At 47.4% G+C, this 24931-nt stretch overlaps 1 protein-coding gene across 3 annotated transcripts in view; it reads right to left on the reverse strand.

Moving 5' to 3' along the window:
* The window catches only part of SRGAP3 (SLIT-ROBO Rho GTPase activating protein 3), a 133590-nt gene that overhangs the window by 43442 nt on the left and 65217 nt on the right, over window positions 1–24931 (reverse strand). For all 3 annotated transcript variants that reach the window (XM_030043882.2, XM_030043884.2, XM_030043885.2), the window contains exons 2-5: window positions 24638–24830; window positions 19662–19824; window positions 7374–7436; window positions 1437–1622 (exon numbers count right to left, since the gene is read on the reverse strand). In XM_030043882.2, coding sequence (XP_029899742.1) covers window positions 1437–1622; window positions 7374–7436; window positions 19662–19824; window positions 24638–24830 — 605 coding nt within the window. The remainder of the gene's footprint in view (window positions 1–1436; window positions 1623–7373; window positions 7437–19661; window positions 19825–24637; window positions 24831–24931) is intronic.

Consider the following 24931-nt stretch of genomic DNA (forward strand, 5'->3'; position numbering starts at 1 on the left):
CAGGGCCCCACAGCGCCCTGCAGCCTGGGTGTGACATGCTAATTAATAAAATTTGGTATCGGGTATGAAAGCAGGCACCCTTGCCAGGATGGAGGAGATCACATCTGAACATCCCTCGTACCATCAGCCAATGCGCAATGAGCGCATTCTGCTCAGATGTACCCAGCGCATCCCGAGCACAGCTGCTCTTCCTTTATCTGTGCATTCATGGAGGTTTTGGCATCAATCAAAATTAGAGGGCCAAATTTTCCTCCCAGAAACGCTGACATACATTTGGACTTGCTCCAGATTTATGCAGCTGTATCAAAGCGGAATCTGGCCCAGAGGCCCAAGCTACAAAATTTAGAACAGGACCCAGAATTCAAAACTCTGTAGGAAAGCAGATGTGCTCAGATCTGGGGCATTTGTTCAGGCAGATCACTAGTCTAAAGGTTTAGCACAAAAGATTAACCCTTCAAAGAAGCATGCTGCTAGACAATGTCCCCGTGCTGGGTCAACATGCAAGCAAACGCATCCCAGCTGGGGAAGCTATTGCTTTTTCTCCGAAATTAACAGAAAAAGTTTTGGAGATCCTGAGATCTGGGGGGATTTGCTGAAGCCAGAATGGAGTTAAGTGTTTTGACTAGCAAAGCCAACTAAATGCTGCATTTTAACTCCCAGACAGTCTGCAGAGGAAGAAACACTGTTATTTTATACATCCAGCCCTTTTTTTGCCTGCCACGAGTCTCTGACTGAAGGAACCCTGGGACAACTATTGTTCACTGCTAAAAGCGCTTTTTTAAAAAAAATAAGTCATGAACAAACCACAGCCCCCCGTAGCAGGGTCCCACATCTGGATCAGAAAGCATCGCTGTGCCAAGCCAGACACACCGGTGCGCTGCCCTCCTCGGCGTTCAGTGCAGCCTCGCGGGTCCCTCTCGGGCACGGTCAAGCCCCCGGTGAGACCCACAGGCCCCAGCCCGAGCAGCTGGCGTACGAGCATCTCCCACCGCCCATCTCTGCCGTGTGCTCTCGTCGGCCTCCGAGACCCCTCCGGCCGCCCTTCTCAGCCCTCCCTTCAGAGAGCCAGCCTGGCAGATGTCACGGGTGGCCATGTGGCTCCCGTGCGGGTCCACCGCCCCCTCCAAGGCTGCACTGCCCGACGTCCCCTGTCCCCATTCCTTACTGAGCAGTGCCAGCCCGACTTCAGGTTAAATCCTTGCTAGCAGCTGGTTTTGGCACCTCTCCACAGCCAGGAAGCAGTAAAGAGACTCGTTATGTCCTCCTCAGACTGCCCTTCAGCAAAACACACACACAGAGGAGCCGGCATCCTCCCTAACCCCTTCCCAGGGATACAGGAACGGCTGCACAGAAACGGACATGGCTGGAGCCAAACCCTCCTGCCCTTAGGGAGCCCCGACCCCAGCCCGGCTCCCCTTCCCTTCCCTCTCACCCACCTTCTCCTTCATCTTCTCAATCTTCTTGACGGAGCTCCGCCGCTGAGGCCTGTCCTCGTGCCGCAGCAGGTTCACGCTGATGTCCCCCGACTTGTTGAACTGCTTTTCCTCCTGCTTCTCCGCCTCCTTCAGCTTGCTCTCAGCGCTGATGCTTTCTGCATGGTACATGTGGTAGGTCTTCATCACCTGAGGAAACACAAGTTTGTGAGTCGCCTGCCCCATGGCCACACAAAGCATCAGTGCGTGAGAAGATGACAGCTGTGGGCAGCGTGGAGCAGTGGCAGTGAAGCCACTATGGCATTAAGGAACAATGAGGTGGGAAGGAAAAGCCCATAAAATTAACCCCATCGTTAGCCCTACTTCGAAATGGCACAGAGCTGGTGTAAGAACCGTTGTGCCTGCTCAGTCCCCGCTGCAGGGACAGGCTGAGATGTGCCTCCAGTGCACACCTGCATTCAAAGAGCACCATGTGTCTTCCTGCTGGGAAATGAGAAATAACTTCCAGTGCTTTGCAGCTGGGATAAGGGTCTCCATGACAAGAGACTGTGAGGAGGCCAAAGTCAACCTGAAGTCACTTTTGACCCAACCCCTCTGTTGCTACACTTGAACTTGCTAAGCCAACCCATCAACATAAGCCCTGCTCTACCATCCTGACAGTAGATCCCATCTTGAAGGTGGAGGAGCTGCAGTTTCCAAGCGGAAATGGAGTTTGTCTCCTATCACTACTCAAATCTCCTCTTGCTGCTGCCAGTAAGCACAGTTAGTGCCCAAGTGGACTTCAGCAACGCCATGTCCTTTAAATTCAAGATCACCATCAGTGACTCTGGACAGACGATGCTGATCTACTGCCAGGAAAACTCCTGCAGGCAAAACTTCTACCACAGCCTTTCCTTTCAGATACAAAAGCCCAAAGGGCACATGGTGATCATTTTAGTGGAGCTGGCAAGAGGAATGCATCTGCTCTTCTCTCTTTATGCCTTTAGTCACATTGTCCCGTTTTATCATCTCCCTTCAGGATTTGGATGTTTTATTTCACATTGCCTTGACAAGGCTCGAGATGCCTGACTTCTCGCTGAAGATCAGTCTCACGCAAAGTGCCACCACCGGCAACGGCACTGGGACAGGCTAGCCTCAAGGCCCACAGGTTGAAAAGGAGCAGGAACCCACAAAAGCAGAGTAACTTTGCACAAGCCTTAATGAAGAAAATACAGAGTTTTCCTCAGCTGCGGTTGTCAGCAGGAACCAGGAGCGTTTAACTTGGACAAGGTTAGGCTGAAACATATGATCTCTCCTCTTGCCAAGCACAAACGTCAGCTGCAAACAAGCTCCAAATGCCACACTGAAGCCTGCACAAATGTGCCATCACTGGGAGTTGCAATTTTAGGCAACTACAAGGAATAGTAAGCAAAGGCTTGTGTCTTGTTTCCGAACTGCTTTATTTCAAAATCCTGCAAATTCTAACACAGATTCGAACCACATATTTCAAACTGCAGTTTCTACAGTGAACGTCACAGGACACACACAAAACTGACAATTTCTGGGTTTTTCCTGAAGAGAAAGACTAGAGGGTTCGCTGAGCCCTCCTCGTCTTCACAGTCTCCATCTTTTTGTGAAAAACTCAGAGGCAAGTGAAAAAGTCCTGCACTTCAGCACAGTCAGGCAGTAATGAGAGAGGTTTCCCCAGCACCCGGAGAGGCCCTACCACAATGCAACAGAAAAGCCCAGCAATTAAACAGTGGTCCATATTCCATGGTTTTTGTGAAATCTAAAGGTTATGGAGAAGGTTACCTAACCAGAAAAAGTTCAGCACAATTCATCAGTTGTCTCCATTCACCCAAGGCTATGCCGCTCTGCCACAGGCCTGGGGACACGCTGCTGTAGCCCACTGACTCCAACGGCTCCCGCCGCTGCAAGGGGAACGCCGGCAGCCGGCGCGCCAGGCAGGACTCCACCATGCAGAGCATCGCAACGGGGGTCCAAGCCCCGCTGTGGCCCGCTACCTTTGCACAGGCTTTTACTGACTTTACTTGCTAATGACCAGAGAAACTTTCCCTAACAAAGGCCCTTTTTCCTCCTCCATAATTTATCCCTGAACATGAAAAGGTAACACGGGAACCAAGTTTAAAACTCCTCTGAAAGTCTCTTTAACAAAGTGCAAAGGACCTAACATGATCACGTTAAAATATTTTCCCCAGACTTCAGCATCCACGTTGCTGAAACAGACACCTTAAACAGCTCACTATGCTGACTGCATTCCTCATCAGCTGCCATGCTGCACAGCTCGCGCTTGGAAATTCGGGGGCTATTTCTGTTTGTTTTAAGATCTGCGTTAATTTTGAATGGGGACTACCTGCACTGCAGCAATCAGCCCCTTGATCCGCAATTCCCTTGTGCCTTCTCGGCACTTGCAATTGAGTCACGCTGTCCCTATCTTACACTATTGTGTTATAAAGAAGAACTGCCACAGCTGCGTCCCTGGGATCTTTTCTGCAAATAAGTTAATTAGCTGCGGTGGAGGGAGAAAAATATGTTCCAATGTTCATTAGTTATTTAACAACACAAGTTGTGTTTTCCAATATTAATAACATGTTCTGGATAAAGGCCATTGCCAAAATACCAGCCATAAATGGCACTCTTTGCTATCTTCAGCTAGAAGCGCTTTATATTTCTAAACAGCTCATCATTAAGGTGCTGACCCAGCAGAAGAGCCACATCAGAAACCAGGTGACCCGTGTTAAGCACAGGCTTAGGCGCTCCTGAAGTCAAGGAGACCAAAACACAAGCCCAGCGCACAGGGTGAAGCAGAGATGAGCATAGCCATAGGTGAAAGCCTGCCAAAGACCCCAGCCCCTCCTCTTTGGATGGAGCCTATGGCACAACCTAAGGGACACCCATAGTGTAAGGTCTAAGAAAGGGACCAATCCATCAGGCCGATGGATGCTGACCTCCGTCTCCCTGGTCTTCTAAGAAAGCATGAAAGCAAACATGCTCTTTTCAGAGCATTTCTACGGCGTGGTACAGAGCAATGTATCAATGCGTTTCTACCGTGTGATACGGTCAAAGATTTCTACAGCAAGACACTCGCAGAAAACACCCAGAGTCATGGCCTCCCCCATCGCAGCACTCCCGATGGAAAGGAAGAATTTCCCCCAACCAATTTGTGTCCTGCTACACAGGGAATGATGACTATTACTATTATTTTTAACCTGGGTAGTGTATCTGTAAAAATTATTCTAATGAATACAATTCATTTCACAGTTATTAATCCTCTTCCATAATACCTTGTAACAAAGAATTGCACCAGTTCACATCACAGCACTTCTATGGACTTCAACACGCTGCCTTCAGCTATAGCCATGTCCCTGCGTTATGGCAAACAAAGCCCATACATCAAATAGCCCATTGTTAGTGCCATACACCAAATCATACATCATTGCCAGAGCTTACAGAAAACACTACCAGAACAATGCTCTGGGGTAACTGTTTCTCTTACCCTAACATTTTGGCTGACTTCTTCAGATAGGAATATATACAATACAGAAAGGGACCTGTGAACAACGGAATAAAGAACCTCCAACCTTTACAGACTCCAACTTGGTATCTGTCTGCTGGAGTCTGTAACCAGGAATCAAAAGAATGAAGCTGGCTTTAATTCACAGCTAAATTATTTCTGTGCAAAACTGTTCACAAGCAATTCCTACTTCAGAATGAAAGTCATCTACTTCCATTTTAATTAAAATCAGCGTGGGTTTTGGGTTTAGTTCTTTCCACAGAGAAAGTCCACAGGGTGACTTGCATCAGAACAGCAACAAGGCTGAACTAAAATCAATTTAGTTATTTTGGCTTAAGTTTGAGACAGTGAATGCCTGAGAAGCCTGTAAAAAATTATATAGTTTCCACACAGTGCACAGAATTCCCCTCTGAAAGGCTTAAAATGGAGCCTAGCCAGATGTACTATGGATACAAGGCTTGGCCATAGGCAAGATAAACGACTTCCTTGCATTGACAGCAGCCAAATGACATTTTACAAGCAGCAGCTCGGTGTCCTTTGAGACAGGGGTCCTTATTCTGTATCTGATTTTGTCAGCAGCCACAGTTATTGAACATGGTGCTCTTGGGTGCCCCACATGTTGCAATGAACACGTGAACTCCAGGTGAGTCCTGAAGGTGTCCCAAAACACCACCAGCACACTGGATCAACCTGCAAGCCAAGTATGCAATTAAGCCTGTTTTACCTGATGTCTCAAGGACAGAAAACTACTGACTGGAGGGGAGCTGGTTTGCACTGAACAGATTGAAGATGATCTTGTTTGCCCAACAGGCCCTGCTTTTTCTTCATGTTTCATCATCGTTTCTGAAATAAGCATGTCTCTTCCCTGCTCCTTCCCAGCCAGATGACACAGTCGGCTTGTTATCTTAGCAGCAAGGTCAGTTCAAAGAAAACAAAAAGCTCTTCCAGCCGTTCCAGTCTGTTTCACCATTCAAACACATTCTGCTCAGCATGTGGGAGCAAAGCAGTGAATGGGGAAAAATCTCAGGTCCGGTGAAGACGAGTTTTGCCACAGACTCAGCGGGAGCAAAATTACTCTCTACGCTCTTCCTTGGCCAAGCTCACGCACTTCAGACCTCAGCACACTTCCGATCCATAAACTGACCTAACCATGTCCCTCAGAGTGATGCTCCTGCCCCGTATTTGCGTTCTGAGTACACTGGTCCACAGGTATTAAGGTCGGCCCAGCCCTTGTTAGTCTCTCCTTGTTTTGCATCTGCCATGCTGCTGTTGTAATTAATCTTAATTAGTCACCACCACTAACACAGCTTGTGACATTCAGCCATCAACAACGCACTCCCAAATCTCACACAGGCTTTTTAATCCAACCTGGCTGTCCACCCACACTGCAGGTCTCACAAAAACTGAATCCTTCAAAAAACAATGCAGAAACAAACCTGCTAAGAGAAGATTTATGGCAAAATTTCAAATAATATCATTCATGCTCTGTTGTTTAGGTCTATTTTTCAAAAAGATGGAATAATATGATTGTTTAGGAATAAACCTACTGCAGTATTATTTATGTACCAGTAACAGATACAACCAAAGAAAGGAAATATATTGTCTCAATTTTCCAACACAAGACAGACTTTATATTGCTTTGTTGATCCTAAACCACAAATAAAATAAATAAAAAAAAAAACAACAAACAATTGCTACAGGGCAAGAGACAGAAGAAACACAAAGACTTTTACTGCCCTACTATGAAAACCTGCTTGAAGAGCAATGTCCTGAGTAACAGCATACGGTTTCACCTGGAGGCAGAGAAACAGCTCCATAACCAAAGTGCTCCTTGGAGCAGAAGATGAAGCTGAGCACACATGAGCTAAAACTTTTATGCATTCCCCAGCAGAAGGTCATGTTCAGCCATCATCCACAGGGCACCAGACTCACGTGAGCAGGTCAGGTTTCAGCCACAAATTAGCACTGTCAACTCAGAGCACAACTTCTGAGCCATTAGCGCCTGGTAGAAATCACCAACCGAGCGAAAACTGAAATGGGCCTAAAGGCAACACGGTGTAGAAGGCCCGGCAGGTGAGAGCATTACAGACACCAGGGATCACACCCGATCGTGCCCAAAACATCTCCATTTATGCTTAAGTGAAACAGTTATGTGGCACGATCCGCTGCCTGATGCGGCCGCAGAAACCCTTCACAGTAGGACCGCTGGGAAATCCTCCTCTGCTGCCGTCAAAACCAGTGAAGAGTGAAATGTTTCTAACAAATGCAAGAGGAACAAATGGGCTGTACCGCAGGATGGCAGGAGGGAGAGCAAGCCTCCTCAAGTCACTGAAACATTGAACAGACATTTTGTTCTAACAAATGACATTGCCTGCGTTCCCCTCGCTGCACAGGCTAGGCATGGGTAGGATCAGCTCATTACTCACCGTGTAAAGCTCATTGGTGACTTTCAGGAGTTCTTCATGCATCTGTAAGCCAATCTCCTTACTCTGGAAGACAAAAAGAAGAAGAGCTAAGACTGTTACGCTCACAACATGCATTTCTGAAAGGAAAATACATTTTGGAGGGAAGAATAAAGCTGTGTGCTTTCCAACTACTCCACATATATGCATCTTAATCCTTGTCTCCAAGCCGCATTCACAAGAGCCGTCTGCACAGGTGTGGACAGTACTGCGGCAGCGCTGCCCTACCAGGAGCACGTCCTCAGCCGTGGTCAGCAGCAGAAGCGCGTTGCCCTCAAGGCCCTGCGCAGGTCGAGCACGGGCAGCAGCAGCCAGACGCTCAGCCCTCGCTCCGAACACTCCCAGCACGCCATGGCTCCAGAGGACCTCACACCACTCGAAGGGCATCAAACTCCAGAGACAGGCAGCAGGCGTGGAAAGGGGGAATGAGATCCCTACAAATGCCCAGTTCAAACTCGGGAAGAAGAAATGAGGTGACGGGGTTTTCCCCAACTAGCTGATCAGAGGTACGCTGAAGGTCTCCAATGCTGCCAGAGTACTGGTACGGGACACCATGGCACCAGCAGAAGGAACAAAGTCTGGGGACGCTGGAGAGCTGGTAGGACAGGGATGCAGTGAATTGTTCTTCTTTTCTTAAACCAAGTGACAGACCTGATCCTCACAAAGCCAGAAGTACTTGTTCCCAGCCCTTCCACCCCTGTGCTCGAGGGGATCCTGTTAATCCCCAGCAAAGGCTTTCACACCCGTCCCACAGAGAACAAAACCACAGCAACCTCTCTCATGCCTGTAGGGTTTTTCTTTCCTCCTCTCAGCTGACAACGGAGTAGGTGGACCTCGGCAGCACAACTGGCTTCGGGTAATGCCCGTCTTAAACACCCTCTGCCCCCTCGGAGATCTGCCCTCTCCTGGCTCCCCTGCCAAACACGAGACTTGCCATTCTTTGCTCTGCAGTGGAGCTAACAGCACCATGTACATTTTAATTCTAGATATTATTTTAAGGAACAAAACAGCCCCACAGCAGGAGAAATGCCCCAGGCACCTTATTTACACCACTTTAGAAATCCTGTCTAATATCCTTCCTGCTATGGGAGCTGAAAAAACAGCATCAACAGGGCTGCCAATCCACACCTGGGCTCCATTTTTTCCACTTCTAAACATTAAAACCAAAATACAGATGGCCTCCTCTTCCAATCTGCCTGTGACAGTGAAGTTTAAAAGTAAACTGGTGTTTTGATTTCCTTTAATTTTCTACAAATCCTTAACAAAATAAAATGCGTGATTATAAACATGAACACAGTACAGCAAATCCTCATGCTATTTCAGAATTGCTGCATTTTTGTTTGAGGCCGATATTTGCCCGTGGATCACCCAACCTGGGTTTCAGAGACCATGATGAGGAACATCACACAATTTAATTTATTTATCCTGCAAACACACAGGGATGAATCTAGAATTATAGACAATATTGCTTTGCCCTTCCACTGGCAGTATTTCTCTCCAGCCCACAGTCACCTCACTGTGTGGATCTGACACGTAAAGCCCTCCCCCATTTTGGGGACTTGTTTCACATTAAGACTGGCAGAGTGCACAAAAGCTGGGCCTGCTCCATAGCAAGAAGTGTTTTATTACTTGACTTCGCCTATTTTTCAGCAAAACCTGCATTACTGAGTGTGTGTAAGCAGCTGTTGCATTCTCCACACTGAGCTGGCTGTGTAACTTAAATTCTACATTAACTCCCCTGTGTAACTTAAATTATATAATAAACATTTGTGGGTACACAAATCACCAGTCATACAGTATCACCTGTCAATCTATCTTGATTTGATAGATTCATTGAAGACACCTGCTGCTGGACTTGCAATTTCCAATCAACTTCAGTATTTCAGAACAAATATTATCAGGGCTTCCTAGCCCGAGCACTTCAGGTTTTAGTTTTACCTTGATCATGACCCACCCTCCCCAATTTGTCTTCAGTAGCTCATTTTCACTATTCTGACCCCAGTGAACCAAAATATCTCTCAAAAAGAACAAGTTATTACGAAATAGCTACACCACAGTTATATAATAAAGTTTCCAATTTCACAACCGCAACAGCCAAAGTTCAGCAAGTTTAGGAGAAAGCTCACTGCGAGTGTACAAACTCATGGCATCTTCCTCCCCCCACCCCCCTGTCTGCTGAAATCCTATTACCAGTTTGTTTTTTCACTTTTCTTGCCAGGCAGGGTGAAACAGATCCAGTCGCCTACCTCCTACAGCATGAGCATGGCATTTCACGGGAGAGGCCACAACTTGGGGAGCTGCTGAACATTTAAGCTTGGCGGCAGATCAAGTCAACTCCTACTCAGAAATCCAGTGGTTGGATGCTACTGTAGATGAGCATGCACTGCTTTCCTGCCTCCCTTGTAATTACACCCCAAATCTCTCTGTGGAATCTTCTTGGCTAGGAAACATTTATTATGGCTTGAAGATGTGTTTAAACTAAGTATAGACACCCCACCCCCAAAAAAAAAACAAAACCAGAAAACCGAGCAGTTTCTTTCAGATTTCCTCAAATAACTCCATGCATTTTTGTGCACACAGTCAGGGAAAACAACATCCCATCAGCTTCTTGGCTGGGTGGCTAAAGAAGCCCACGACACAGAGAGGTCCTCTAATTAAAGCTAACTGGACAACCTACATACTTGAAAAGTTTAACCTTAGATTATCAGAACTTAGAATTGAATGCAAAGAGCAAAGCAAGGAATCTAAAGAGTAAAAGCACTCTGCATTCAGTGAACATCCAGTAATTATAGTTTATCTGTGAATTAGCACCAGGGTATTTGGAAGAGTCCCATATTCAGAAGCGTGACTGATGCACGCTGCTCCCATTCTTACGTGCGCAAGGTGCCAAGAAGATGCCAATTACCAGAAGGTGCTAAGTACCCCCAGCCATCTGGAAATCTTGTCTGCTGGAAACCCCAGTCCCTCTCCCCTCCCCACCAACACCAGCAGTCACTAGCTGATCTTGAAAATCTCACTGTGGCTTGCTAATAAGCAACAGAGCTATTAAAAGCATGCATCCCTCCCAGATACATCCAGAATACGAGTTATTTAATTCAGGGTCTACAAACAGGGGTCTTGGACCGCAGAGGCCCCAAGCCTGCAGGAGTTCAGAGTCACACGTAACCCCTCCAGCTGACCCTGCTGTCACGAGTCAAAGCCCGGGCCCCGAACCAAGCCTTCCCAAAGCAAAGGGAGGAGGACGGGCTTGCGGTAGGAGCAATGGCCCAAAGTCAGCTGCAGCTCTTGCCTCTGCCCCAGATTTCCTGTGCGGCGGAGGGGAAGTCCACAAAGCCGTAATTTTCAAAACTAATTTTAGACTCCTAAATAGAGCAACAAAAAATGGCTCAGTTGTCAGCAGTGTGTTGGTCCCATGAGTCACACTGACCTGGGGGGACCACAGGTGGGTACTAATTTATAACTCATTTGCTTATAGATGCTATACACCAAACACACTGCATCCTGTTGCTGGAGACCAAAGTGGTCTCCAGCATTGTCAAAAGTCTCCCAGAATCCAAGAGGGCAGCGTCCAACCTCGTGATGCTGGAGCCTCTTCCAAATGCAGGCAAGCGAGAAGCTGAAGGACTCGTCTCTCCTCCAAGTTTGCTGCCTCCCCTTTTTATAACAGAGAAACTACATTTGTGTGTTTATGAGGGACAACGCCAAAGTGTCCTTCCAGTCCCCTGGTACCATCCACAAAACCCAAACTCCAATCTAGCTGCTTGCTTTATGCCTTCCATTCCTACTAAAAAACACAGTTGCTTGCCGGGATAGCAATGGCTTCAGTTCAGCGGGTTTGTTAAAATTCCTGTCACTGCAGACAAAGTAAGGGGAAGAAGCAACACAGACTACTGGCAACAAAGAATGGTTATTTTAAAGACAAAGAAAAAAACTCCCTTCCAGACAGACACCACTTCTTCATTAAATCTCCATCCAGGACACTGCAGTATGGGGCATAATTAAATTCATTGTCACAGAACGTAATTAAATCTCACACTGGGGAATAACGCAGCACGGTTACTTTGGACATAGGAATGCTCCTTCTCAAACATGTAATTTCCTGTATTCCATACTTGGAAGCAGCAGCAAACTTCTTACCTTCTGCCACAGCAGGAGGAAAAAGGAGAGAGAACACCTGCCTGGCCAAGGGGGCTGGCAGTCCATCCCTCACCCAGGGTTTGCCTCTGCCAGGAGGATGTGCTGTGAGATTTCATGGTGACAGAGACTCACTCTGACAACAGATCAAGTCAGATCTCTGCAGTGACATATCTTAGCATCTCCATTTATTGCCTGCCTATTAGCAACATTAACACATTTGCCTTGATAATCTCCTCCAGCGCCAGGAACGTGACTCACACGGGAAGCTCCAGGGAAATTTGCCCAATTGAGTTTTCTCCCTCTACTTTCCTCATTAGCAGGGCTTGCCCGTGTGCTGGAGCAGGCGGGGAGGCTGGCTGTCCATTTCAATTTCACAGGCTACACTGCAGACCAGGGATGCTCGGATGGAGGACACTGGTCCCCTGCGCTGCCTGCAGAGCTCCCTGACCTACCTGCAGGTCCCTGCCGCAGCACTCCTTTGCAGAAGCTCTGCGATACCCTTAAATATCTGCACAGCTCTGCAGTAGTCGCTGATGGGACACCACTCCTCACCCAAGTGAGCAGCACTCCGTCTCCAGGTCCTACATTTCCCAGGAAAGCTTCTGCTGGGAAAGAGGAGACAAGACCACAGAGGCCACACTCTCCCTGCTTTTCACATTTGCAACCCAAGCTCACCTTACCACATCTACCTCAATGTCAGTGTCAAGGGCTGGCAGCGAGCAGGGGAAATCCCTCGAACCCCAGCCCACCTCCAGAGCCAGTCCCGGTGGCAGCCGTGCTGAAGAACCAGGAAGAGCTGGAGAGTTAAACTCAACTTCCACTCTTGAGTTCCTGCAGCTCTGTAACCCTCACCCAAACCACCCGCCTCACAAGCCCTGCGTGACACCAGGGGAGACTGCGAGGAGGAGCTGCAGGCTGAGCCACCGCTGAAACGAAGCCATCCAGAGCCGCTCTGAACTGCATTAAGCCCTGGGCTCTTCAAAGTAGTCTCCGCTCAGAAAGCATCCTCTGGCTTGGTCTGCCACTCCCGGCGCTTGTGGATGCTTTTCTGATGGAAAACATCTTGGGCATCAACCACGAGACCCAGCATGCCAAGGTAAACAAAATGAGAGAAACAGCAAAGGTTTTCATGGCATTCACTGGCCCCAGCCTGGCATCTGCAAGGTCACACCTGCAGCTGAGCTACCCATGTGTGCTGCAAAGAACCAGGACAGCCAAAACTCACCCCATCCCAAGGCAGGCATTAGCACAGACCAGGGGGCATTTCAGACGTGCCCAACTCTCCACATGAGTCCAGAGAACCAACTCAAATACATGGCAGAAGTCTGAAGGTGAAGAAGATCCACCCCATCTTTCATGTCTTGTACCAAGAGATTCAAAGCAGTAGACGTGAGGATTTCTCGGCCCATTTTTAACCATGCTGACCACACACCCCAAAGGCACCTGCAACTATCTAACCAGCGACACCGCGGCATTTCTGTGGCAAAGATCCGTGTTTCTCTTTCAGCCGGGATACACAGCTCCTGGTTGCCAGATGATGTTGTGCCCAACTCAAAAATCTCTCTGCAGAAATTTATTACCCTGCTTTGGAGAACAGTAGTTTCTGTGCAGCAAGAAGCCATACCCACTAGAGGACAATTGCCCTTTGTCACTGCAACTATAACCAGTCGGTGCAACAAGTAAATGATGTCATTACTGGGTCTTTTTATAAAAAAGCTGGGACACATTTAAAATCCCCATGGGCTCCTCCTTCACTGTAAGAGCCACCAGCAGCACAGCCCCCAGCCTCAATATTGCTAATGAAAGATGTTGGTCTTGGGTCTCTAGGCTCCAGCAAACTCCCACTATGAAAACTGCCATATATATATATATATATGTGTATGTGTATGTGTATATATATATATACACATATATCTCGTGGCTTCAGGTTACAGGGTCACAAAAGCAGGGCCAGGTGTCAGGAAAACACCCAATCTACACTGCGATTCCTGCCCTGACATCATCCACACCAATGGGATGCAGTTGGAGCCCTCAATTATACCAATACATTAAATACTGGATTCTGAAGCATTTCCAGGAGAAGAAAGATGCACAGTTTGTTTTAACTGCTAGGATAAAATACAAGGTGGATGGGGGGGGGGGGGGGGCAATGATGTTGAATTATAGCTGTGTAAAATTACATGGCTTCAGTGCATAGGGGTTCAGCTGAACAACTTGAGTTCAGGGGGTGAGCCAAATCGTACCCTCACGGAGCCAGATAGCCAAAGACAGGAATTTCTATATTCCACATCTGGGAAGGGTAGAAAAGGAAGAAAGAAAACAAATCACTGGATGGGAACAACTGTCCATTTTGTAACAAAAGAACTATCGAAGTCCAAATCCAGATTCGACTCACGTTCTGTAAATGGTCCCTATTCTTACAAATATCAATTATAAGCATCTCCACACTCTGCCTCGAGACCAGCTTTGGATGAATCCCACAGTTCAATACATTTTTTTCTGCAGGTATTCAAGGAGGAGACAAGTTTCCGCAGCTATAATTGGGATTCTTTTGTATGCAATTCAAAAATACTTGAAAGGCCAGCAGAAGGGCTGTGGATTGCTTAACTGACATCTATCACTGTGCTTAAACACACATGATGCCAAGACTGTCTATAGACTCTCCTGAAGACAGGCAGGCTTCTTCTCTCCGGAGTTCTCCATGTCTCTGTTCCCAAATTCACGCTACCCGTGACGATCCTGGGGGACACGGCACCGTCACAGAGCAAAGCAACCCCTGCCAGCTCCCGTCCCCAGACGATGCCTTCTGTGCCCCGACCCAGGGGCCAGGTCCTGCCAGCCAGACCCCTCGCGTTACCCACTGCGTTGGGCTTGCAGTCCTTCACCCTCGCACCGCTGCTGCCTGATCCCATCCCAACCGAGCGTGCCTCATTAAGTATTGATGCAAGTGTCACAACACAGAGATGCTCTGTCACTTGATGCCACCAAGCACAGTGGCAGTCTGTATGTGTTGGGAGGGAAAGAGCAGAAAAAAAACCCCAACAAGATTCAAGATGCTAGCATGCCATGGATTTGCAGGGGATTAATGATGTTTTCTGCTCTGTTCCCAGCAGTTCCCAACTTTTGATTTCTTTTCTGACTGCTAGCAAGCGCTGAGCTGGCATGCTCAGAGCCTGATGCTTTAACCCCACCATCCCATCCAAAATTTAGGGCAGAGCCCAGTCTTATGCACCCAAGTTGGAAAGTTGCTCTTCCTTATGTGCATCACTTAACATTTATCTACATATGATTCTATGCACTACTTTATTACCAAATTACTTAGGAACATACATAGTCACAAAAATACACTCAATATGCACATAGATATAGGTATGTGTGCATTAAAGGCACTGTTGCATATATTTTATACAAATACACACTTATTTAAAAGTTGTTGCTTCTGTATTTAATTCCTCTATCTGCCAATTTCAGGAATTCAATCCCCATCTCTTTTTTGTATTTTCATTATAAGCTTTACCCATTTCCCTTCTTGGCTTTGCTGGGCTTTTTCTAACTATGGTTTAGGGCCTATACTTTCATTTTTTTATTTTCAATAGTTTTATTTTCAATTATTCTAGTTTTCTGTTCTCCTGGGATTCCAAACTATTTCCGCATATCAGGACCACTTTACTAACAACTTCTCCTTCCTGCAAAAACATATATACTTTCAGTAAATAATGTTTCATAAGTAACATGCTATTTCCCTAAGTACAAAGAGTTTCTCCTTTTAGGGTATGCTGAGCCAGAGTCAGCTCAGCCGCTGGATATATGTTGTCTGCAGTGCCTATGGACAACCGAAGTGGGTCCACTGATTTCAGTGATGTACCTTGATTCACCAACATAACATCTGGCTTTATAAATTCTCTTTGATTCTGTGTTAAAATTTTCAGGAAGGAGTTTAAGATCCTGGATGCAGAAAATATCTCATTTCTACCCCACCAAACCTCATCAAAACCCCAAATGCTATCACCACCATCCCAAGAAGCTATCCCTTGCTGAGTCCCCTGCGGACTTCTGCAACTTGCAGGTCAACTCAACTCCCTGAGGACTGCAGTCTCCTCACTTTCAAAGCTAACAAAGTTGCCATTAATTGAGCCAAAAACAAAGTGATCCACAAGCAGAAGATGCCAAGCTCCCCAACCCAACTGTCACCAGCCTTAGCTGAGCCTCCACAGAAGAACCACCAACCTGCAGCTCACCCTGCAGCCGACACAAGCTCCTCAGCCCTGGAGAGAGCACGGCTTCCCCCGGCAGCAGAGCAGCCAGCCTCCAGTACCGCTGCAATTCAGAGGAGCAACTGCGGCCACAAACGCCCTGCAAAGCTGTCCTGTCACCAAACACAGCCACAGCAGGGACCCCAGCTTGGACCACAGCCTGCAAAACCAGATTTGCCAATGGTTGAAGAAATGTCATCTAGCTTCTCCTCCATCTTTGATAATCAACTTATACTTCCCGTAAGCCCTGCTGCTGAGGCCAGTGCAAGCCGTCACTGACCTCGACTGAGGCAAGGTCAGACCTGGAGCTGGCTCAGTTAAATGTCTCCAACTCAAACACTAAAAACTCAATCCCCATTAGCTCCTACTTCCCTCTCTCTTGGATTTGGGTAAGCCAAAAGGCTTCCTGGCCGGCCACAGCAACAGGCGTGCCTGAGCGATGCACGGCTGAATGCCAGGGACCGTACGTTGCTGGTCAACAGGAGGGCAAAACACTTGGGTGGAGATGAACAAAACGTAATGGCCCAATTTACTGATGAATGACCCCCGCTGCTGCCAAGCGCATCCAGGGGAGCCGAGGGGAGAAGCAGCTCAGCACCCAGCATCTTTCTTGGCAGATTACCACCACGCTGATCAACTGCTTCTTAGTTATGCGCATCCTCATACCTCAGATATTACATCCCTCCTTCTTTGCCGAGATTGTTTACATTTACATAATGAAAGCACAACGCACAAAACCTTCCAGCTCCTCCATGTACCCGCAGCATGTCACAACCCATTAATAAATTCTAGATGGGAGGAATTAAAAGTGACATCTCTGGAAAAAAAATGTTACCCTAATTTACCATCAAAGAGCAATCTACAACAAAACCGAACAGCTGAACCACAACTGCAGATGCCTTTAACCCTTCTGGAGCTGGTTCATTTGCCCAACGATCCTGTACAGTACAGTCCTCCCAGGAGGAGTGCTTCAAGCACTTTACTCATCATACTCGAAACCAGACTGGATAAACCAGTGGAAGATACCTCCTCCGAGCAATCTCGTACCAGCTGCAAGGCTGGACTGGATGTCTTAAAAAGCCTTTTACCAGGACAGTTATATTCCCACACATGTGCCTAAGGCTTCCCACCAAACACTGCTGTGAAGTGGGAAGCACAGCCCCGGATCCCTTTTGGGCACAGTGTGCAATAGGTTAAGAAAAATAAATAACCTGAATATCCCCAAAAGTGGCAGCTTCCCTATCCACACTAAGGACAAATGATGACACAAAATAAGCCTTTTCCATGATTCAGCTGAGCATTATTTCCAGGGCCAGGTGAGTCCTGCTACAATTTAAACCTCCAGGGACAAATGCGAGTGAAATCACAGATCCCCACAACTCTGTTGTAAAGCCTCCTTTTGATCAAAAGCAGGTGCTGGCTTTGGCAGGCTGCAGATGGAGTCAGTGCTACCTCACCTCACCTCTCCTGGCAGAAGATGGGGGAGGGAGAAACAAGGAGCAACAATTTCTATAGAATATAAGTGTTGGGCCTTAAAAGTTGAAATCTAAATTCAAAAAAGAGGTGGGGGAAAGAGATGGATGAAAAGCAAACACAACGAAATAATTCTGCTGAATGGATGAAACACTTCATCATCTTGTCCTGGCTGAGGACTGACTACAAGAAAACACTTCAAACACTCTATTTATGTCCTTGTTTGAATGTTGACTGGATTTGTCCTATGGTTCAAAGTAAGATACACCATTCACAGACCTAGGAAAGGTCAGCAGAAGTATAGTCTTAATATACATCTCAAAAACGGCTTCAGAGTAAAATGCAAATGGGAGGGAGATTTTGAGACAGACTTAGAACTGAACTAACCAATATATCCCAAATCTATCCAATTTCTGGAGGCCAGAAGGACAGGAAAAGGGATGATGTCCCACATCAGATCAGCAAATCCCAACCTGACCTTGCAGTTTAATTTCTAGGTCAGATCTATAAACTAGAGGAAACTGGCCATAAAAATATCACATTAAATTTACTCTCCAGTCAAGCTAAAATTTCAAGATAACCACTGATTTGAAGCCCTTCTCCAGTTTGGAGAGGCAGCCATCCCAGCAGGCTCACCCTGCTCACTAGCTGCAGTTCTCCAGCTACCCCTGTTGAAAACAACTGAAAAAAAATTAAGAAAAACATAAGAGCCATAGAGCCAGGTGAAATGTCCACCTAGCCCACCGTGGTATAACTGAGGGCAGCCATTAGCGAATGCCCACAAGTGGAAGAAAAGGGCCAGTGATGCCATCGAGCACATTCACGATGTGACGAGATGCAGGACCATGATTCCCAAGCCCAAAGTTGTGTTGGCAGTAGGGCTGGGCAGCTTCCAATAGGGAACAGTCCTTCACATCTACCTGAGGACTCAGGTTACACATCTGGCTTTCAAAAACATGGTATGAGGCAACAAACGTGTAGCATTACCCATAATATTGCAAATATTATATATATAGTATTAATGATGTTAAAAAGTCTTTCCTTTTTACCTTCTCTTTCTGCCTGGTGCCTGATGACCACCCATGGCTTATGTTAGCAGGCATGACGAGGTCCTCATTTCTACTCCCTTCCTACACACTGCTGTGACTCTTCATGCTCTTACCACATTACACACTCCCCCCTCATTTTCAACTGAAGAGTCCTGGTCCACCTCACTGCAAGATTCCTACAAGTCTTTGATGATCATTTTTAATTTGGTTATCATTAATAATTCTGTATCATCAGCAGACTTTGTCATCTTACTATTCATCCTTTTTCCAAATAATTTATTAGGAACTCCACTAAAATTCTTCCTTTTGTTCCCTGTCTTTTAACCAGTCATTAACCCAGAAAACAACTACTCCTTATTCTTCAACAGCTTCTTTTCTTCAAGCACTTCAGCAAGGGACCTTTTCCAAAGCCTGTAAGACACTGCAGGTACTGTGCCAACTTATTCACATGATCACTGGCTCCTAGAAATACCTCCACTAGATTTCTGAGGCCTGACTTCTCTTCAGAAAGCCACACTGACTCCTCTCTTGTATCTGCCTACATGCCTGTCATTCTGCTCTTTACTGAAGTTTCATCCAACAAGTCTGTTTTCAAAGTCAGATTACTGATCTGTTCTCTGAAGTTCTCCAGGAATCTTTAGAAAAAGTCATCATGTTTTCCACATTTCATTTCTCTGGCACTGACAACAGTTTAAGCATCAGGTCACACCTCACTGCTAGTCACTTGACAGTTTTATATCTCAGTTTCTTTAAAATTCTTGGATAAATATTATCTAGAAAGACTTATAAGTGATAGTGCCTTGTACAGATTTGCTCTGCAACATCTAATGGCAATTCAGTTGGATAAGGTTCCTCAGGTTGGTAACACCACCACACCACCCCAAGAAAATTTCTAGTCTAAGCTTTTCCATAACAAGTACCAAGCTAAAGAAGCCAGATGGCCTTTGGCTGTTCCTCGTAGCATTTCTGCACCTCACCCATCTATTCCCCTGCACATCCTGCAGCAGGTTTCTTTCTTGTGATTTCGGAGTTTTTGTTTGCTTTATGTCTTTAGCAAGTTGCCTCTGAGAATTTTACTTGGCCTGCCTTAGTATGGTTTTACTGTTTCACTGTCCAGAGTTCAAACTCCTCTCTGGTTTTCTCATTAAGATGTGATTTGTACTCTGTAGAAAGTCCTGTTGTCTTTCTCTGCTTTTTAACAATGTTGGCTTTTCTGTATCTCTTTAGACTTTGGGGGTGGGGGCACAGTTGTGTAGAAGTCCACAATGAGCTTCTATTTTAGACTAAAATGCAAGGATGGATCCTCGCTGAGCAGAACTCTCCATCTCTACTTTGGTTACCTTTTTAAAGAGCCTGATGACATCCTCACTGATCTGTGACAGCCGAACGATGACATTGTTCATGAAGATGTCATTCAGGGTGGCGTGATCTCTGCTCTCTCGACGGGTCTGCGTCAGAACCAGGTACCAGCAGTTCACAGGGGAAAGTAGGTGCTGATCTTTCCTAGGGAATTGCGGGAGGAAAAAAAAAAAAAAAAAAAAAAAATCAAAAAGGCTGAGTGAACAAGTCAAAAAGGCACATGACTTTCAAACAAATGCTGCCAGCATATTAACAGTGCCTTCCTCCACCGCATACATCCACTAGAATCCGTCGTGCCCCCAGAGGAAAGCGTGTGAGCTCCTCTTGGCTGTCTCCCCTCCCCAGAAACCGCTGCAGCATCCAGCCAAGCACCTGGCAGCCCCTCAGCGCAGTGGCCGGAGAGCCAGCCCGCCTCTCCAGCGCAGGGCTGCGAGCACGACGGCCTTCTCCTGCCGTCCCCACCGACCCGACCCGCGGGGAGGACACCCGGCCGCAGCATCCTCCGCTGCTGCCACCCCTCGCCTCCCCCTCCCTCTCCAGGGGGGCAGCGGCGCAGCTCTGCGACGGAGGCGACCGGCGCACCACGGACTTTCCACCAGCTCAGAGCCGCGTCCTTTTGGCGGACGCCGCGGGGTCATCGGTGCGGGTCTGGGTGCTGGCCCAGAGCTGCTGCCCCGACCGGCACGGCGGTGCGACCCGGCAGACACCCCGTGCTCAGACAGGCAGCTGCCTGCCCGCCGGCTGACCACAGCAGCACCTCCTCTTCGGTGCAGGAAAGGTGCTTAAGTATCTCTGCCACCACAGAAGCTCCCAGTCTAAATATTGTACACCAGGGTTTCAATGAAGCCAGGGAATTCCCATCCTTTGCCCCAAGCTGCTCCCTCCCGCAGCTTCGTCCTTATCTACCAGCCTCCCACAGCTGCCGGTGGCAGGACAGAGGCTTTCTGTGCAGGGGAGATGGATGCTCTGATGCTGACCCTGGGCGCAGCCCTGTGCTCCACTCAACACACATATATATGGACCTTTGTATACCATCTGCCCTACACAGCTTCGTTTTTGTGCCCTACCTCGACTTCTTGGGGCACCCAGCATGCATTCTGGTCCACTGCTCCATACCTATGCTTTAAAAAGGCACGGTCTGCAAAAGGTCAGTTAGCAATATTACAGTAACACAGTGCAGATACGCCGGGCAACAGCTCTGAAGGACCTGAAAACGTGCGACTCAGCCAGAGACAACACGAGAGCTGGTCCCTTGACCCAGCCGGGCTGGGAACCCATCTGTGGCCCTGCTCTGGTTTCCAGGAACCTCTTTCGGAGTTTCTTTCAGCTGTTCAAGCGCTTCCCCACAGGGACGTCCAGTGGCACACATACCAAATCAGACCCCCAACCAGACCTTTCCCAAACTGGGTGCTCTGGAGGATGGTACAGGAGAAGAGACATCCCTGGCAATCCCTTCAACGCTTTGCAAGGGAGACAGTTTTACTTCCTTTTTCTACTTGGCGCTATTAATAAGGTTGTCACTTCCATTTCAGAAAGAGCCCATTTGCCGCACAATCTGTTGTACCGCATTTAGTCCACTAAACAGTGCTGGAGAAAATGTTTTGCATCCAACGTTAACACGAAGTGTCTGTGCACAACACGAATACATTCATGTATGCTGAATACTTACGACAGTCTTAACCCCACTCGCACTGCAGACAACAAAGAGACTACCATAAGCAGCAGCAGGTGTCAGGCTGGGTGACCTGAAGAGTCCCCAGGAGCCACACAGCATCCTCAGAGCAAGCTCATCCCCACCCGGCTCACTGCCAAGGGGCATCCCGAGACCCTGACTCACCTGGAAGCCAGAGGTGGTCCGAAAAACTCTCTTTTGAGGGAAATTTCAGCAAACATTTCACACTTGATTAGAGCTTAACTAATTTTGACATGTTCCATCTCAACACCGAGAAAAACCTGCACTGCTCTCCATGTACTGCTTTTAGTACTGACAGCAAATTAATCAAGAGTGAATCAAAATTTCCAGAAATGATACAACTGAAAGAAAACATCTCACATTGTCCAACTGAGACACTTTGAAACAGATCCTCTAAATGAGGCAGCCGAGTGATTTGTTCCAAACGTTTCACCTACACAGTTTTCTCTGGCCAAACCAACGCTTTCCTACAAGATGTGCTGGTTCCAGAGAAACAGCTCCTTTTGGCTGAGACCTCCCCTGCCACCGTCCTGCCTGGGCAGGTCTCCCCATATGCCCAGAGCCATGCCTGATGGATGTGTTCAAGCCCCAGAGGCTTCTCCCTCCCCAGCACCTAAAGACACGTGCAAGCTGCCCGGGGAGCGCCCACTGCTTCGCTAACAGGGCAGCCGGGTCTGCTCACACCCAGGCTCGGCAGCCTCAGACCCCCTGTGCTCAAAGACAACTCTCCTTCCCAAGAAATTCTGTGATCAGAAAGCGAGCCCACGCTTGCCACAGCTACACTGTGCAGCTGAAGCCTTCACACATGTACTCCTCCTCATCCAAGATGTTCTCACCCACGGTACCAGGGCTGGTGCAGCCCACCTCACCACTGAACCCATGGAGAGGAAGGCAAGGTGACTCCAGGAAATCTCTGCATGCACGTACAGACAAAACAACTGCATATGAAAGCATGAATGAGTCTGTCAACCCAGAATCACCATGAACAGCCCAGCACTGCAGCAATTACCACTATTAAGGGCTGGGCCACAGCCTGCTGCACATGGCTACACAGGGACAAAGGAATAGCTGAAGATAATGTATTTCTTAAGAGCGTCAAAAGCCTCATCAGAATAATGACATTCATGAGCAAGCTGGGGAAGCAGTGCAGATGAACCTAATAAAGGGCAGGTACAAAGCAGTCTGGAAGAAAAATATATTCAGGGAGTCTCAACATGGAGTGAGACAGTGAGGACTCAGCAGAAGTGTGCACTGAAATCAAGCTGACCCTGTTAACACTATCAATACCATCACAAACCACCAGGCACTTGTGCCCAGGTGTTTTATAAAGGTGGAGAATCATTGTTACCTGTAGATACTCCACAACAATATCCTTCCAATACTGTAAGCACAATAAGCAATGGCACTGCCATAACACTGCTCTCAGCTGATGGCAGAGGCGCGCACACACACACACAAAACGAGTCTTTGTGGGCTCCATCTCTGAACAAGAGCACCTTCCTGAGCCCATACTGGCCAATTCGTTCCCCAGGACAGTTATCCCCAACCCATGATACAGCAGCACCAGCCCGGCACCACACAACTGACAAGCAACAGTCAGATGCAAAAAGAACAGATATCATTTGAATGGCAATTCATTTTCAGCAGACTTTTGCATTAGACAACAGTAAAGCCTTGCTTGCTAGAGAGACTGAGTAAACAGATTAAATGGGATTTAGTAATATGGAATAAATAGGATTTAGTAATGTAACAGCAGAAATCACTGCTCTTGCGGCTGAAACAGGAAACAAAAAAATCACAAGGGGTTAGAGAAAGAAAAAGGCTGCAAAGAGCCAGGGGCTAGCAAGGCTAAGTGCATCAGACAGGCAAAACCTTCAATCTTCTGGGAAAGGAGCTAAATAGTGGCTGCAGTCTTTGGCCATTCAATTGAATGACACTCGTTTCATCTTGAGCAAAGGGCATAATCCCAGCTGAGAGACTATTTCATGGACTCATGTCTCAGAAGAAGAGACAGGGACAAATCCTATGGCCAGGGGAGACAAAAGTGGGGAACTTCAGCTGATGTGCTGCATGGGAAGCAGCCAGGACGAGTATCTGCCTCCGTGCTGCAGGCGCTGCCGCGTGGCCCCCGGGCTGCAGACCCTGCCAGCCACATCTCAGTGGCACCGCTCACGCTGCCCAGCGAGACCCCGCACCCCAAGAAACTGCTGGGGAGAGCCGGTTGCAGCAAGGAACACGAGGAGCAGCAAGGAGGAAAACCCTGACAGCTACCAACACACACGTGCGAATGCTGAGCATTGTCCTGTGGAACCCAACCTGACACCTCCGACCAGGCACACTCGAGTGCACCCGGAGAGCAGGGACCAGCTCCTCCAACAGCGACAGGACAGTGGTGTTCACAGGAGCCTTGAAGTCACAGCCGCCAACCAGCCAGCGTAACGGCACAAGCTACGTATCCTCATCACAAAACAGAGTCACCTCCAGACTTAAATTCTGACTTGAGTTTGTTTCTTTTTTTTTTTTTTTTTTGGATCTTTTTGTTTTAGCCAAGCTTGAGAGTGTGGTTAAACTGAAAAGAGGCTGCTTTTGAAGACTTGCACATATTCACACATTCACGGATTTTACAGTTTTCATCATCTGTTTGAGTTTCACACAATTCCAGCATCCAGTTCATACTTCCTATTTCAAAGCTTTGTTTCAAAATATTTCCACTATGGATTTGCCTAGCTTCAACACTGTAAGGGTGTATACACAGATAACATATACATACTTCATTTTAAAAAACTGCAGTAAATTAGATTTCCAGAAACTGCTGCCAAGTCTGAGCCTGTAAGCAGATCTGTGTGCAACGTGAAGCACTCTGACATCTAAGGATTGGACTACATACAGAAAACAGGGTTCATGAAATGGGCCTACCATTATTTGCACAATCAAATCAGTGGCTGAATTCAAGCCTCTTAAAAAAAAAAAAAAAAAAACAAGGGGCTTGACTCGTTCCTAGTCCCTGATTCATATTTTTATTGTACTGCTCAAAGAAGTGCATAGTAAGTCTAATTTGGGCAGCACAGGTCAGTAATGCTGTGGTGAAAGTCTTGGAAAAAGGCTGTTTGAGTTCTTGTTGTGAACCTTGCACCGTGATAAGACAGACAAGGTCACCACTGTTGCTACTCCACTTTCGAACTGCGCGGCTACAAACATCTACTGTTCCAGGCAGTCTCTGGCCCAACATTTTGTACCATTTTGCCCCTGGATACACCTGCTTACTTGAACTGGTGCTCTCTGGAGCTGCGTATCTTGGAGGAGAATCGTTCAGCCAGTTTCTCCAGGCTCCTGGAGTACTCCAGCTCGATCTCAGCCTTCCTGCGGAAGAACTCCTGCAGGTCCTGCAGCAGTTGCAGGCGCGACTCCGACTGCTGCTCCAGACATTTGAACTGCTCGACCAGCTGAGTTCGGATTTCTGCATGCACACAAGAGAGAAGAAGAAGAAAATACAATGTCAGCAACAAACACTGGCTAGGAAGGTTGTCTTTCCTTGTCTCAGAGCAAACCGCACAGGCA

This window comes from Aquila chrysaetos, chromosome 20, assembly GCF_900496995.4.
Source record: "Aquila chrysaetos chrysaetos chromosome 20, bAquChr1.4, whole genome shotgun sequence".
NCBI lineage: Eukaryota > Metazoa > Chordata > Aves > Accipitriformes > Accipitridae > Aquila > Aquila chrysaetos.